At 49.9% G+C, this 16,747-nt stretch overlaps 1 protein-coding gene across 30 annotated transcripts in view; it reads left to right on the forward strand.

Moving 5' to 3' along the window:
• MACF1 (microtubule actin crosslinking factor 1) overlaps positions 1–14,859 on the forward strand; it is a 150,460-nt gene extending 135,601 nt beyond the window's left edge. For 11 of the 30 annotated variants that reach the window (XM_086863264.1, XM_086863268.1, XM_086863276.1 and 8 more), the window contains 14 exons: positions 146–289; positions 394–582; positions 886–1,003; positions 1,810–1,973; positions 2,296–2,310; positions 3,011–3,173; positions 3,258–3,412; positions 3,644–3,718; positions 4,433–4,450; positions 6,265–6,382; positions 8,377–8,588; positions 9,026–9,136; positions 10,820–10,943; positions 13,834–14,859. In XM_086863264.1, the coding sequence (XP_086719390.1) occupies positions 146–289; positions 394–582; positions 886–1,003; positions 1,810–1,973; positions 2,296–2,310; positions 3,011–3,173; positions 3,258–3,412; positions 3,644–3,718; positions 4,433–4,450; positions 6,265–6,382; positions 8,377–8,588; positions 9,026–9,136; positions 10,820–10,943; positions 13,834–14,087 (1,860 nt within the window). In that variant the 3' untranslated portion in view covers positions 14,088–14,859. The remainder of the gene's footprint in view (positions 1–145; positions 290–393; positions 583–885; positions 1,004–1,809; positions 1,974–2,295; positions 2,311–3,010; positions 3,174–3,257; positions 3,413–3,643; positions 3,719–4,432; positions 4,451–6,264; positions 6,383–8,376; positions 8,589–9,025; positions 9,137–10,819; positions 10,944–13,833) is intronic. The other 19 variants (XM_086863278.1, XM_086863269.1, XM_086863280.1 and 16 more) reach the window with 9 other exon arrangements.
• The last annotated feature ends 1,888 nt before the right edge of the window (positions 14,860–16,747 follow it).

A 16,747-nucleotide genomic window follows, 5' to 3' on the forward strand; every position in this document is an offset into this window, starting at 1 on the left:
TTGAAATCCTCCTATGAATTTCCCAGGCTAGCTTCTCAGGCAGGACTGAGAGGCCATGGGGCCTGCAGTTTCTGCAGCTCACTGCAGACTGTTCTAAAGCTAGCATCCATAGAACATCACCAAATAATTCCTTTGGGGCTTCCAGGAGTTCATGAAGAAAGTGGAGGAGAAGAGGGCGGACGTGAACGCGGCCGTGGGGATGGGTGAGGTCATCCTGGGCGCCTGCCACCCCGACTGCATCACCACCATCAAGCACTGGATCACCATCATCCGAGCCAGGTTCGAGGAGGTGAGTCCTGCAGGGTTGGTTCCAGGCTGGAGGTGGTTCCAGGGATGGCCGTGGGTCCTGCTCCAGGTTTCCCACGCTGGGTGGTCACCCCGTGTTTCCAACAGGTCCTCACATGGGCAAAGCAGCACCAGCAGAGACTGGAGTCGGCGCTTTCTGAGCTGGTGGCCAATGCAGAGCTTCTGGAGGAGCTGCTGGCTTGGATCCAGTGGGCTGAGACCACCCTGATCCAGCGGGACCAGGACCCCATGCCCCAGAATATTGACCAGGTCAAAGCGCTCATCTCCGAGCACCAGGTGAGCCCCGAGCTGAGGAGGGAGCTTCCCCTGGCTCCCTGGGTGGAGGAGGCACCGACTTCTCCTGGAATTCCCTGTTAAAGCAGCGTGGGACCCCCCAGCTGGAGCAAAACCAGCTCAGGGATGAGCTCCAGCCCTGGCAAATCCAAGCCAGCGCTGAGCAGCAGCTCAACCACAGCCCCCAGTCGCTGGTGCTTGATGCTCACCTCCCTCCACAGGCCTGCCACATTCCCAGCAAGGGCTAGGAACCAAAAAAAGGGTGAAATTGGGAAGGGTTTTTTTATCCTTTGTGTGTTCTGACAGTCCTTTATGGAGGAGATGACGCGGAAACAGCCGGACGTGGACCGGGTGACCAAGACCTACAAAAGAAAAGCGACGGAGCCTCCCCATGGGCCCTTCATCGACAAGTCCCGCAGCAACAGTGAGTCTGCTCCTGGTCCTGGGATGGCAGGAAATGAAATTCCTAGGGAGATAATTAGCTTTGATTATCAATTAACAAGGCATCCTGCTCTTCAGGAAGGCGGCTGAGCCTTGTCAGGAGGGGAGGATCCAGGTGGCGTTTCCCAAAACAGGGTGTGCTGCTCCTGGGGGATGCTTGGGCCAGCGCTGCTCTCTTCCCTCTCTGTGCAGCTGCTTTGGGATGAAGTTTTGGGGTGTTTTTATGTGGTCTCACGAATTCCTGATGTCTGTCACCCTGTCCTCCTCGCTGGGGACGCTGCATCCCTTGGGACAGCAACCAGCAAAGCCGTGGGAGGTTTTCCCTTTCCAAAAAAAAGCAAACCCAAAACACATCTTGTCACTCTGTTAGGAACGGCTGGGAGTGAGCCACACAGACTCTCATGGAGTCAGTCAGGAGAATATCTCTTAGTTTATTACTTCAGCTTTGTTTTATAGACTGATTTGTGGAAAGTACAGAAAGGAAACTCTTATTGGTTAGTAAATCACTACATCACCATCATTGGTCAGTGGGGCACAACACCCCCTGACCTTCTCCTGCAAAGAAAACAAGAGACAGATAACAACACCTGCAAGGATCTTTTCTGTCTCTGAGGATTGTTTTAATTCTTTCCATGAATTTCTCAGGCCACTTTCTCAGGCTGGACACAGAGAGCTATATGGCCTGCAGTTTCACAAGCTCACTGTTGCAGAGTTAGCATCCACAACATCTCACAAAACAACCCACAAAACAACCCCTCAAACAACTTCTCTCCCTTTTTTTTTTCCCAGGGAAATCCTTGGGGCAGGCTGCTCCTCCCTCCATGCCCATCATCTCCCAGTCAGAAACCAAGAATCCCAGGATAAACCAGCTCTCAGCACGCTGGCAGCAGGTCTGGCTGCTGGCCCTGGAGAGGCAGAGGAAGCTCAACGATGCCCTGGACAGGCTGGAGGAGGTAACAGCCCCAAGTGGGAGCTGGGAGTTCACCCCCAGAGAGGTGCAAGAAGCGTTTTAAATCAGTGCTGCCCCAGCTCTTGCAGGCTGTTCCTGCTGCCTTTCCAGAAATCAAATATTCCTAAAAATATTAAGGCTAAAAACCCCTTTGGTAATTAAGTAATTAACTGCCCATTAACCAGCTTCGTGCCGCTGTATTTGGTATCTGTAGAATTAATGACAGCCAGGCCTTGCTTTCCTCCTAGTAATTAGTTTAACAATTGCTGTCTCTATTTTATCCAACCATCTAATGTCATTTTTGTTTTTATTTATGCTTAACAAAGCAGCTATGCCCAGAAGTGAGTGGTTTTTTTTTTCATTTTTTGTTGCTTTTGCTGTAGGTCAGTTCAGTTCCTTCGTATTCATGTTTTTTCTTCGTTGCTTTTCACCCCAAGAATGTTTAGAGAGAGACAAAAATAACCCCAAAAAAACCCTTAAAATTTGTTGTCTTACCTTGGTGTGAGCTGCTTGAGCTGGTGGGGTCACTTTTGGGGTGGGGAGATGAGAAAGGCGTTTAAATTGGAGTGTGTGAAGCTGGGACATGCAGAGCTGGAAAATGAGCAAGAAATCCCTTCTTGGCTGCTCAGGGGGAAGGGGAGAGGGGAGATCCATGCCCAAAACGATGCTGGCAGTGGGAATTCCTCCCTGGCGAGTCGCTGGGGTGAGGAAGCATCCCCAGAAGGCCGAGCAGATGATGTGTGTGTGTGTCTGTGTGTAGCTGATCTTCCCTGCCTGTGTGTCCCCATGCTGCATCCCGAGCTCCTGGGATGCACAACCCACACTCTGGCTGTCAGCTCCGCTGTGTGTCCTGTGCTGGGAATTCAGATTGGGCAGCCCCTCACTGGGAATTACCTGGATAAACCCAGATAAACCTTCCCAGGAGGGCGGGCAGGGAGCGGTGGGGCCGGGAGCTCACCCCAAGGGGGTTTTGGGGTGGTTCTGTGGGCGCTGCTCCTTTGGGATTTCCCCCCACTGACCCTCCTTGGCTTTTCCTCCCAGCTGAAGGAGTTTGCAAACTTCGACTTTGACGTCTGGAGGAAGAAGTACATGCGCTGGATGAACCACAAGAAGTCCCGGGTGATGGATTTCTTCCGGCGCATCGACAAGGACCAGGACGGGAAGATCACCCGGCAGGAATTCATCGACGGCATCCTGGCTTCCAGTGAGTCCCTGGAAAAAACAGCCCTGCTGCTCCTGCATCCCTGGCTCTGACTGAGGAGCTTCCCTCATTGCCTTCTCCTTCCAGAATTCCCCACCACGAAGCTGGAGATGACGGCGGTGGCCGATATCTTTGACCGCGACGGTGACGGCTACATCGACTACTACGAGTTTGTGGCTGCCCTCCACCCCAACAAGGACGCCTACAGACCCACCACTGACGCTGACAAGATCGAGGATGAGGTGAAGCAGCAGAAAAAGGGGGTGCTCAGCGGGGTAGGGGGTGGTTCAGGCTTTGGGTTGGCAGTGGGGAAGAGAAAAATCGGATTAAAATGGGATTTTGGCGGCGCCGAGCCAAATTAATTGGTCGGAACTGAGCGTGTTTTGGAAGGAAAGGCTGCTTGGGGCTGTTTTATCTGAGGAGTGATTTGTCCCCAAGTCCTGGTTCCTCACCTCTCGTGTTGCTGGTGGCAGGTCACCAGGCAAGTGGCCCAGTGCAAGTGTGCCAAGAGATTCCAAGTGGAGCAGATCGGCGAGAACAAATACCGGGTAAGGCAGAGGGGGATGGAAACCTCCCCCAGATCCTGCTCCCCCTTCCCACCCAGGGAAGGGGGGGATCACCCAGGGGTGCCCAGCTTGGCACGGGGGGACCCGGGGTGAGGCGGAGACCTCATCCCCTGGCACTGTGGAGGTGGCTGGGATGTGTTTTCCCAGCTCCATCCTTGGCCCCAGGGCGTTCCCTGAACTGGGAGAACATAAAAGTGTCCCTGTTCTGGGGCAGGCAGCCCGGGGGCCCCGTGAAATGCTGCATTCACTGGGCAGGAGCCGCCCTTGAAGTTTCCCTCCTGGATGAGTGTACCTTGTGCCTGTGTTTTTCTTAGCTCGCTCCCGAAGAAGGGAGAATAATTTCATGACAGAATCTCTTTGTAATGAGCTGCTGTTTATGTTTCAAGCCCTTCACCGAGGTGAAGTGGCAGCAGAATTCCCACTTTTCCTGCCCCAGCTGGGTTTGGGGGTTGATGTTCCAGCCGGGAGGAGCTGATCCCCCTCCGGCAGCACCGGCCCCAAAACTCCCAGAGCTTCTCCTTCCCCCCAAATATCCCAAACCCCCCCGGATTTCTGACTCCTGCAGTTAACAGATTTCATTATTATTGCACTGTTAATCCCATAAATGTTTTTCTTGTTTTTCTTTCCCCTCCTCTTCCTCTGGACTTTGCTCCCCTCTCCCCCTTCCCTCTCCCTCCATCTCCTCTCTCTCCGTAGTTCTTCCTCGGCAATCAGGTACAGTTTACCTTGTGGTGCTGTCTCTCACCTCTGGAATTTTTTTAACCCCTGTAGCTCTGTGTGTTGTGGTGCTGCTCTGTCCTGTGGTGCTGTGGGAGGATGTGATCTGGGAGTGCTGCTCAGCAGAGCCTGGTACAGAGGAGTGCCACCCCAGCAAAAACAAAAACAAAAAGATTGGGCAGAAAAAAGAGAAAAATTCAATGGAAAAAGCAGGATTTGGCAAAAGCGGGGAAATTTTTCCCTCTGGTTTCCTCTCCTGGATATACTGGGGATGTTGATGGTGGTGAATGAACAGGGACACAGGTGGATGTGTGCCAGCCCAGGGGGTACCACCTGCACCAGGCTCAGGGTGGGGTTGGGCTGCAATCACCATGGAATGAGAGCGCTGAGCAATCCTGTAGGACAACTAAACCCTCATCCCTGCTACTCCCACTGAGGAACTCCTCTGTGGGGCAAGCTCCCCTCCCAGAACCTGCATGTTTCCTGAGAGTGTCGTCACCTGGGGTAAGCCCAGCTCCCTTTGGAACAGGGCTGGAGCACCCCTGATGTCCCCCTGGTGTCCCCCTGATGTCCCCACTGCCCCTGCCCAGATAAAAAAATTCTCCTTTTTCACATGCAGTGACAGTGCCCACCCAAAAAGACGCCCCAAAAGATGCCCAAAATGAAACAAACTTGGATGTTGGAAGTGGGTGGCTCCTGAGAGCTCTGGCTTTGATTCTTGAGGTGTTTTCAACAAAAACTGAAAAATGATGAGAACTGATTCGTCCCTGGGGGTGGCTCTTGAAGGACACCTCACGTAGAGCCTGGAGAGAGGGAGAGAGTTCCCTGCTCCCTTCCCTGCCCGTGAGCACAGTGGCAGCAGCTCTGGGACAAGGACAGCTTGGTGAGACCCTGGAGCAGGGAGATCCACCAATGCTCCAGGTCATCCAGGGATGTCACCTCCTTCCCTGACCCAGCCACTGTTTCCATTGAATCTCTGTTTTCATTGAATCTCTGATTTTTGCATCTCCACCCAAAGAAAATTGTTCAAATATTTGGGGGTTTTTCCCCTTTTTTTGATCATTCTGGAGACAGCCTTGCTTCCAAAACCTATCTGCAGCCACCAGCAGAGCTGCCACATCCAAGCCAGGCTCTCCATGTCCCTCCCAGGAGACTGAGGGGAGCTTTATAAGCACATGCTTTTGATCCAGGGTGCGTTTTTTTTGATACCACAGGCATTTCAAACCACTAATGAACATCGCAATCACTAATCACCATTTGCTGGGGATTCCTGCCTGGATCCCCACCACTCTGCACTCACCCAAACATCCTCACTGCTGCAGCAGGGGCTTTTTGTGGCTGCTGGGGGTCAAGTCTGAGGCTCAGGGGAATCCCTGGATTTCAGATTTGGTGGTGGCCAGAGGTGTCTGGCTCGGCTTGTCCTGCTGAATCACCTGGCACCTTTCCCTCGTGGGCTGCACCAGCAGGGTCAGGGCACTGCCAGCCTGTTTCCTTCACAAAAAAAAAAAACCAGCAGAAAACTACAATTCTGGCTGAGAAAACCCATCCAACCCCCAAATTCTAAAATTGCTGCTCTAAAAAAAAGAAAAAAAAATCTTTAAAGGGTTTTGATTGGTCGCATCGGCTTCAAACCAGGCAGGAAAACTCCTCATCAATTGGCATTACCTTGCACTGATCCCAACAAAACCTGCCTGGAGAAGCCTTTAAACCATGAAACAGGTGGATGAAAGCCTTTGGTGCAGCCTGGGGAGGGAAGGAGCTGCATTTCCCTGGTTGTTCCCCTTTCCCTGAGCTTTTCCTTGGCTCCACAGTTCGGCGATTCCCAGCAGCTGCGGCTGGTCCGTATCCTGCGGAGCACGGTCATGGTCCGTGTGGGCGGAGGATGGATGGCCCTGGATGAGTTTCTAGTGAAGAATGACCCGTGCAGAGGTGAGGCTTGGTGCAATCTGAGTCTTCCCACCCACGGAGGGAAGTTTGGATGCTGTGGCTGGGGGACCGGCGTGGGTCATTATCCAGATGGGCAGGAGCTGGAGAAAACAGATCCAAAAGCAAATGGAGAACTTGGATTTGGTGATGCTGCAGCAAACCTGGCAGTGTTTATCCAGGGAAAGAGGGAAGGGTTGTGTTTTCCTTTAACACCCCAACAAGTGGAGCTGGGGTCACCTCATTCCCCAAAACTTTGAGGTTTGACAGCGGTCAGAGCCGCTGGGTTGGACAGGAGCCACGAGCAGGGGACAGAGCAGGATTATCCAGGGGCTGGAGCGTGTTTTGGAGAGTGCTCCACGTTTCCCTGGGCTCTCTGGGGTGTTAATTGCTTCGGCTGTGTCTTGTTCAAGCTGCTGCATTCCGCGCTCCGGCTGCCCGACGGCTGCTGCTGAAAGCAGCGTGATTTACAGCGAGCTGAGCCCCCGGGGTGTTTTCCTGCTCCTCCTCCGCCCTTCACGCTTTGCAGCAGACATCGAGGTTGTTTCTATCCCTTGGTTATCTCAGCGTGCCACTTCCCCTCCTGCTTTTCTTGGCTTTCTCCTCCGTAACCCGTCGGCTCCGCAATTCCTCCGGTGTAAGGCTCGGTGCATGCCCTCGCTCTCTGTCGGAACACCCCTGAGCATGGAGCACTGGCACACGTCAGCTGGCCCAGGAGCTGAAGCCCACAGACCTTCTCCCTGCTTGGTTGTGCCCCTTGCTTGTCAAAGGGAGGCCCTCCAGCTCTTTGAGGCATTTGGGTGAAAGTTTGGATGAAAGTTTGGGTGAAAGTTTGGATGAAAGTTTGGGTGAAAGTTTGGATGAAAGTTTGGGTGAAAGTTTGGGTGAAAGTTTGGATGAAAGTTTGGGTGAAAGTTTGGGTGAAAGTTTGGATGAAAGTTTGGGTGAAAGTTTGGATGAAAGTTTGGATGAAAGTTTGGATGAAAGTTTGGGTGAAAGTTTGGGTGAAAGTTTGGGTGAAAGTTTGGATGAAAGTTTGGGTGAAAGTTTGGGTGAAAGTTTGGATGAAAGTTTGGGTGAAAGTTTGGATGAAAGTTTGGGTGAAAGTTTGGGTGAAAGTTTGGGTGAAAGTTTGGGTGAAAGTTTGGATGAAAGTTTGGATGAAAAAGTTGGTTTTCAATGGCTGGTTGGAAAAGTTGGGAAGGCAGTTTTCTCTCCTCTCTCCCCCCAAAAAACGCGTGGGGAGCTGCCCAGAGCTGCGAGAGAGCAGAATCCCTCTCAGATTATGGAGAATCTCAACCCTCCAAAGCTGCTTTTGCTGTTTTTGAGCCACGTTAGAGATCACATTGGCCGCTGTTGTGACACGGTGAGTTTAGAGGCCTTCAGGATGGGTTTGAGTTTAGTGGCCATCAGGATGGGTTTGAAGGCCTTCAGGATGAGTTTGAAGGCCATCAGGATGAGTTTGAAGGCCTTCAGGATGAGTTTAAAGGCCATCAGGATGAGTTTGAAGGCCATCAGGATGAGTTTGAGTTTGAAGGCCATCAGGATGAGTTTGAAGGCCTTCAGGATGAGTTTGAAGGCCATCAGGATGAGTTTGAAGGCCATCAGGATGAGTTTGAAGGCCATCAGGATGAGTTTAAAGGCCATCAGGATGAGTTTAATGGCCATCAGGATGAGTTTAAAGGCCATCAGGATGAGTTTGAAGGCCTTCAGGATGAGTTTAATGGCCATCAGGATGAGTTTAATGGCCATCAGGATGCTTTTCCACAAGAGAGGAGCAGAGCATCCAGTGTGAACTCCAGCTTTTCATCAGCCAGTTTCTCAAAGAGCTGATCCGTGGCAGGAGGTGGTTTTAAGGCAGAGCAGGAGAACCAGGGCAGCCTCCCTGCCCTCGGAGATGGGCGTGGGGAGAAGCCCAAGGAAGCTGGAGCCTCCTGAGCCCCACTGAGGATGCCAGGTCCCTCCAGAGCTGAGCTCTCCTCTCCTTCCCCCCCTTCCAGCACGAGGCCGGACCAACCTGGAGCTGCGGGAGAAGTTCATCCTGCCGGAAGGGGCCTCGCAGGGAATGACCCCGTTCCGCTCGCGGGGCCGGAGATCCAAACCCTCCTCCCGAGCGGCCTCCCCGACACGATCCAGCTCCAGCGCCAGCCAGAGCAACCACAGCTGCGCCTCCATGCCCTCCTCTCCGGCCACTCCGGCCAGCGGAGCCAAGGTGGGGTGAAGCTCCCCCTTCCCTTCAGAAGCTGCTCTCCAAAGCCCAGATGAGCAGGAGGAGGGAGGCTGGGGTTTGAGGAAGGTTCTGGAAGGTGCTCAGTGGAAGGTGGGATGGGGGTGGGATGGGTTTCCAGTTTTCCAGCCTTGGATCCCTGTGGCTGCACACCCCAGCGCTCGCCGAAGCTCCTGGTGCCCGGGGCTGGGCTGTGCTGTCAGGAGGAAGCCATCACCCCTCACCTCTCCTTCCCCACCATGCCATTATTTCATCACCTTTTGGGTTTTTCCCCCTTTATTTTAATTCGTGTAACTCCCATTCTCGCTCCATTTTAGTGCCATTTTCCATATACTCTCCCATTTCTCTTTATTTTTTCATTTTTAAATTTTTTTTTCCATCCCACCTCTCCCCCCCCTTTCCTTGGCTTTTCCATTTCACAGACTCCACATCACTTCTCCCGATGTTATGACAAACCCTGGTTGATAAACAGTAAAGCGAGCACCCCCCTGAGGGGATTCGATTATTCCGACTTCCAGCTCCCGAGCGCCGAGGTAGAGTATGGTCTGCCAGCCCCAAGGAGCTGCTGGCAGGCTGGAGTGCCCCTGCCACGGAGTCATCCCACTCCCCTGCCTGCTCTTAACGCTTTCCTCGCGGTAGAGCAGCGCTTGTAGCACCGCTAACGCTCCGACTGTTGGCGTTTTTCATCCGTCTCCAACTCGGATTAAAATTAAATCAGCATCAGAGAAAAGCTTTCAATTCACCTTCGCCCGCTTCCCAAACCGTGTTAATCCTCTGGTGATTGGAAAAATACGTTAATTTTCCCTGCTTTATTGGAAAGGGGACGCCTTTGGCTTCCCGAGAAATTGAAATCCGGCAGCCGAGTTGAGACTTGAAAATCGGCTGCAGCCGTCACCACGCCGCCTCGGTTTTATGGAGAGCTTGTGGTTGGCACCGTGTCGAAGCACGTCTGGCGTGTCCAGCCACCGCCTTGATGCTCCCAGGAGGATGAATTTGGGTTTCCCTGATGTTTTTCAGCCTCCTCGTGGGCTTTTCCTGCCCTTGCAGGGATTTCCTTGCAGGGTGGTGAGAGGCGCTGGGTAGATCGTGGTGGTTCGCTGCGCTGCTGAGGTAACTGTGTCTTGCTCAGCGGTGCTTCCGTGTGGAAAACGGATTAATTTGATTCACCAGGTCAGGAGAACTTCCCCAGCTGCCCCAAACTGATGCTTGCTGCCTATTTTAAAATAGGATCAAGGATGAGAATCGAAATCTCTGGTGATGACGGTGGTACCTTGAAAATCGCGTGTTAATGGATTTTGATTCCCTCAGCTGCCCCTCTCCCCCTGCAGCTCCAGTTTCATCACATTCCAACATTTCTGAGGTTCCCAAAAATCACAAAATCCCAGGGGATGGAGGAAAAAAAGGCATTTCTCTGTGGGAAATGCCTTCTGGGCTCTGTGTCCATCTCTCCAGGGATGCAGCACCCCTAAAAACCCCGGGGCTGGGGGACACCCCGGGCAGGCGCTTTCCAAACCCAGAGCTTTGGATGGTGAACAGGAACTGGAGCTGCCTTTTCCAGCTGGATCCAGGTGCCCTTGGCCTGCTGGCACCTTCCCCTTGGCTTCCTGCAGCAGCAGCAGCGGGAGCAGAGTTGCCTGTTGTGCTGCTTCACCCCACACCAGCTGCACTTCCCACATCTTAAAGGTCAGGAGAAGGCAGCCAGAGCTGATCTGCTGAGCTTTGTGTCCATCATTTTTCCAGTTTGGCTGTCTCTGGGCACTGGAAGTGGTGTAGACATCAGCATCAGGGTGTCCCTGCACTTCTCCCCACAGTGAGTTGTGCTTCTCAAGGTCCCAAGTCGGGCTTGACCTTCCAAAATTCTCCTGAGCTGCTTGGATGCTAAAATCCCTATTCTTCCCTATTCCACGTTCCCATTTGTGGAGGTCTCGAGCCCAGCTGATGCTGTCTCCTAACAGCTTTGCTTGGGATTTTCTTCATCCCAACAAATCCCCTTTCACCAGCCTGCAGCTCACAATCTGCCATTCCCCTCCAAATTTTCAGGATTTGGGTTTTTCCCTTTCTCGGAGAAGTGCAGAAACAGCAGCTGGTGCCCTCCCTGACCGTTGAGATGGGGGCTCCTTAGATGCCCAGATTTTTGCCGCGGATCTCTCTGGGATGTGATGCGGTCACGGTGCAGGTGACAGCTGAAGGATGTCCTGTGTGTGCTTCCTCCCAAGGTCACCCCCTCGGCGGGCAGCAAGCTGAAACGCCCCACCTTCCACTCCAGCCGCACCTCCCTGGCTGGGGACACCAGTAACAGCTCCTCACCGGTCTCCACAGGTGCCAAAACCACTCGGGCAGGTGAGCGAGGGGAAAAGATGGAGAAAATCCCCCCTGGAGCAGTGGAGAAAATACAGAATATTTGAGGGGTGGGTGGTGGGGGAGGAGATGCTGGCACAGCTCTGCACTCCAAGGAATTGCTGAAATTTGGGACCCTGATGTTGAACCTGCCAGCTCAGGGGTGCTGGTGGGGGCAGGTTTGGGGTTTTGGGGATGTCACGGTTAAATCAACCCTGATGCTGAACCTGCCAGCTCAGGGGTGCTGGTGGGGGCAGGTTTAGGGTTTTGGGGATTTCACAGTTAAATCAACCCTGATGTTGAACCTGCCAGCTCAGGGGTGCTGGTGGAAGCAGGTTTGGGGTTTTGGGGATGTCACTGCTGATGCAGGGATGGGGGAGTGATGCCTTGAGAGGCTGATCTGGATCAGGGGCTGGACAGAATTTAAGGAATAAAGCAGGGATTTATTAAAAAGCCTTCAAAGGATGCACCATGGGCAGTGCAAAAGCCTGGCCATGGCTCCACCCAAGATGAACAATGGATCACACAAACAGAAAAGTTTTCATACTTTCATAAGTTTTGGTCCATTTCCATATTGGAAAAGTTGTAATTAATTGTCCAATTACAGCTTCAGGTTATGAAGTCCCAGACTGTTCTCCTGTTGTTTTTATCCTGCTGCTGTTTTCACTTTTTGGGCCTGAAGCTGCAGTGGTGTTCTCAGGCTGGGAAAGGATTGTTTTGTCTGTGAGGAGAACTTGCTGTATGAGCTCTATATGGAGTTCAGAGTTACACACCAGGAGGATTTGCTGTATGGAGTTCAGAGTTACACACCAGGAAAACTTCCTGTATGAGCTCTATATGATAGAGTTCAGAGTTATGTACCAGAATTTGCTGTATGAGCTCTGTAAGGAGTTCAGAGTTAAATATCAGGAGAACTTCCTTTTCAGAGATATACACCAGAATTTGCTGTAGGAGCTCTGTATGGAGTCCAGACTTATATACCAGAACTTGCTATATGATCTCTGTATGGAGTTCAGAGTTATACACCAGGAGGATTTGCTGTATGAGCTCTGTCTGGAGTTCAGAATTAAATACCAGAACTTTCTGTATGAGCTCTGTAAGGAGTTCAGAGTTAAATACCAGGAGAACTTCCTGTATGGAGTTCAGAGTTAGGTACCAGAACCTGCTATATGGAGTTCAGAATTAAATACCAGAACTTTCTATATGAGCTCTATATGGAGTTCAGAGTTTAACACCAGGAAAACTTGCTATATGGAGTTCAGAGTTAAATACCAGGAGAACTTCCTGTATGGAGTTCAGAGTTACACACCAGGAGGATTTGCTGTATGGAGTTCAGAGTTATATACCAGGAAAACTTCCTGTATGAGCTCTATATGATAGAATTCAGAGTTATGTACCAGAACTTGCTATATGGAGTTCAGAATTAAATACCAGAACTTGATGTATGAGCTGTATATGGAGTTCAGAGTTATATATACCAGGAGAACTTGATATATGGAGTTCAGAGTTATATACCAGAATTTGCTGTAGGAACTCTGTGTGAAGTTCAGAGTTTAACACCAGGAGAACTTGCTATATGGAGTTCAGAAATAATTACCAGAACTTGCTGTATAAGCTCTGTGTGGAGTTCAGAGTTAAATACCAGAACTTCCTATATGATCTCTATATGGAGTTCAGAAGTAAATACCAGAACTTGCTGTGTGAGCTCTATATGATAGAATTCAGAGTTATATATACCAGGAAAACTTGCTATATGGAGTTTAAATACCAGAACTTGCTATATGATCTCTATATGGAGTTCAGAGTTATACACCAGGAAAACTTGCTATATAGAGTTCAGAATTAAACAGCAGAACTTTCTATATGAGCTCTATATGGAGTTCAGAATTATTAAATACCAGAACTTGCTATATCATCTCTATGAGGAGTTCAGAGTTAAATACCAGAACTTTCTGTATAAGCTCTATATGGATTTCAGGGTTATACACCAGGAAAACTTGTTATGTAGAGTTCAGAATTAAATAGCAGAACTTTCTATATGAGCTCTATATGGAGTTCAGAGTTAAATACCAGAACTTTCTGTATGATCTCTCTATGGAGTTCAGAGTTAAATACCAGAACTTTCTGTATGATCTCTATAAGAAGTTCAGAGTTAAATACCAGAACTTTCTATATGAGCTCTATATGGAGCTCAGAATTATTAAATACCAGAACTTTCTGTATGATCTCTATATGGAGTTCAGAATTAAATACCAGGAGAACCTGCTATATGAAGTTCAGAGTTAAATACCAGAACTTTCTGTATAAGTTCTATATGGAGTTCAGAATTAAATACCAGAACTTGCTGTATGAGCTCTATATGGAGTTCAGAGTTAAATACCAGAACTTGCTGTATGAGCTCTATGTGGAGTTCAGAGTTATTAAATACCAGAACTTTCTATATGAGCTCTATATGAAGTTCAGAATTAAATACCAGAACTTCCTATATAAGCTCTATATGGAGTTCAGAATTATTAAATACCAGAACTTTCTATATGATCTCTATATGGAGTTCAGAATTAAATACCAGGAGAACCTGCTATATGAAGTTCAGAATTAAATACCAGAACTTCCTATATAAGCTCTCTATGGAGTTCAGAATTAAATACCAGAACTTTCTGTATAAGCTCTCTATGGAGTTCAGAATTAAATACCAGAACTTTCTGTATGGTCTCTCTATGGAGTTCAGAATTAAATACCAGAACTTTCTGTATGGTCTCTCTATGGAGTTCAGAATTTTTACATACCAACGCAGTGCAGAACCTGAAAAACACGAAACCACCCAAACCCAAACCCGCCTTGCTGCGGCAGCAGGAGGAACAGAGCTCACATCTCTTCTCTCTTTTCCTTTCAGACCCCAAGAAAGCAGCCAGCCGCCCCACGAGCCGCGCCGGGAGCCGCACGGGGAGCAGGGCCAGCAGCCGCCGGGGCAGCGACGCCTCGGACTTCGACCTGCTGGAGACACAATCGGCGTGCTCGGACACCTCGGAGAGCAGCGCGGCCGGCGGGCACAGCTCGCGCCGGGGAGCCGCCAAACCCTCCAAAATCCCCACCATGTCCAAGAAAACGCCCGCTGCCACCCCAAAAACTCCGGGCCCTAAAAGATAATACTGTACCCTGCTGAGGGGAGAGGAAGGAGAAAGCAAAAATCAACCGATTCGCCCAACCCCAAACCCCGTGTCCGGTTTTTAACCCCCCGCTCCGTACATTGGATGTATATTTATTCTAAATGGGAGAAACTATATTGTTAAAAGTGTAAAAGAAAAGTTGTGTTATGAAGCTGCCTTATTTGGTTTTTTTTTTTGTTTTGGGGGTTTTTTTTTTGGGTTTTTTTTGGTTTTTTTTCCTTTTTTGTAAGTTACTATTTTCATGTGAATATTTATGTAGATAAAAAAAAAAAAAAATTTGCCTCTCGGTGACCCCTTTTTAGAGAGGGGCCTGGAAAACTGAAATGTGGGAGAGAAAGAAAAGAAAAAAAAAAAAATCAAGAAAAAGATTTTAAAAAAAAAAAAAAGGAAGCAAAAAAAAATAGAAAAAAAAAAAAGGTCAAGATGTGAAAGTGTAAAGAAAAACTAAAATATAAATAGGATTTCTGCGCGGTGCAGGGTGTGAACCTGCTTTATCTTTTAGGATTGTTTCCTAAATGCATCTTTATAAACTAAACTTGCTGTCTCAGCAAGGTAAATTATATTTAAAAGCAAAGACCTGAATCCTGCAGTGTTCAAGGAACTCTCTTTTTGTAAATCACAGATACCTCAACCAGAGAAACATGAGGTGAGGGGACTTGGGGCTTATGTTTCCATTTTTTTTAAAAGCTACGTGGTTTTACCTGAAGAAAGCGGAGTTTGACTTTAATAAAATTTGCACACACTACAGCAAAGGCCGTGACAATTTTGCTGTCTTGAAAATACTGTCCTGACAACTTTGTTTTTAAAGAACAAACCGAGGGTGAGGGGTTTTGGGGAGGGGTTTGAGGAGGAGCTTCACGCCAGGGGAGAGCACGGGGTACAATTGCAGGTGTGGATCACTCAGATGGTGGTGGGCCCTCCAAAATCAAGAATTCTTCTGGATGAATGGCTTAACCAGCCCGCCCCGAGGCGTTCCTTACACAATCACTGTTTTATCTGCATCTCTCTGTTTCCTATTTATTATTTAACTGGTCATTCCACTTCCAGCCAGGCTGAGATTGATGTGAACTCTGCTCCTAGGAGAAATCTGGACTTACACGCACAGTTGCTTGTCCTTGAAATGAGTCTCACCAGCACACTCGCTGCAAGTCCTGTCTTGCTTTTGTACGCTCCTTTTTTTTTTCTTTGTAATAAAATCCAACTGACCAAGTGACCAGGAGACAGGCCGGGGGCAAGGGCTCTCCACAGCTCCTGTATTTATTAAATATTTGTTCCTCTCCGGCTCTGACCGTGTTGCTGTGTGATTCTCTCAATTGGTTTCAAATTGAGGCAAAACTGAAGCTCTACCAATGAATTGTTAAAAAAACAAAAAACAAAAAACAAAAACAAAAAAAAAACAACCAGGGACATTTTTTTGTATTAAAATTGCTTGCGGTAATAAACAATCTTGCCTCCTACTTTATTCCCCGGTGTTAGCTTTGTGGGGATGAGCTGGAGCTGGTGATCCCACGTGGGAAGGCAGTGGCTGTGGAAGTCAGGGGGTGTTTGCACCCTGCTTTTATTGTGGGGTTTATTTTGGGACTGCCCAGCCCCAAAATGAAACCCAGCAGGTGGAGGGGTGAGGGTGGGGATGTGGATGTGGGGGGAAGGGGTGCAAGAGGGTGTCCAAGAGTTGGGGTGGCCATGGGGGGGGAGCGTCCCCAGGTGTGGATGGTCCCGGATTTGGGTGCCACTGAGGGTCCCTGGGTTTGGTTTGGTCAGAAGAGGGTGCCCAGCATCCCTAGGAATGGATTTCTGTGCATTTGTTGGCCCATGAGCCTGCAGGAGCATCCCCAGGAATGGATTTCCGTGCAGCAGGAGCATCCCTAGGGAGGGGTGCCCATGGTTTTGGCTGGGAGTGAGGGTGGGAGCTCATGGCTTTGGGTCCCCACGAGGATGAGCATCCCCAGGGATGATTTCCCATGAATTTGGGTCTCCACAAGGATGAGCATCCCCAAGGATGATTTCCCATGAATTTGTGTCCCCACAGCTTTGGGAGCCCACGAGGATGAGCATCCCCAGGGACAAGTTCCCATGGATTTGTGTCCCCATGAGGATGAGCATCCCCAGGGATGATTTCCCATGGATTTGTGTCCCCATGAGGATGAGCATCCCCAGGGATGATTTCCCATGGATTTGTGTTCCCACGAGGATGAGCATCCCCAAGGATGATTTCCCATGAATTTGGGTCCCCACAGCTTTGGGGCCCCACAAGGATGAGCATCCCCACGGACAAGTTCCCATGAATTTGTGTCCCCACAAGGATGAGCATCCCCAAGGATGATTTCCCATGGATTTGGGTCCCCACAGCTTTGTGTCCCCACGAGGATGAGCATCCCCAGGGATGAGTTCCCATGGATTTGTGTCCCCACAAGGATGAGCATCCCCAGGGATGATTTCCCATGGATTTGTGTCCCCATGAGGATGAGCATCCCCAGGGATGATTTCCCATGGATTTGGGTCCCCACAGCTTTGGGTCCCCACGAGGATGAGCATCCCCAGGGATGATTTCCCATGGATCTGTGTCCCCACGAGGATGAGCATCCCCAGGGATGATTTCCCATGAATTTGTGTCCCCACAAGGATGAGCATCCCCAAGGA

The sequence above is a fragment of the Cyanistes caeruleus genome, chromosome 26 (genome assembly GCF_971803275.1).
Source record: "Cyanistes caeruleus chromosome 26, bCyaCae1.hap1.1, whole genome shotgun sequence".
NCBI classification, from domain to species: domain Eukaryota; kingdom Metazoa; phylum Chordata; class Aves; order Passeriformes; family Paridae; genus Cyanistes; species Cyanistes caeruleus.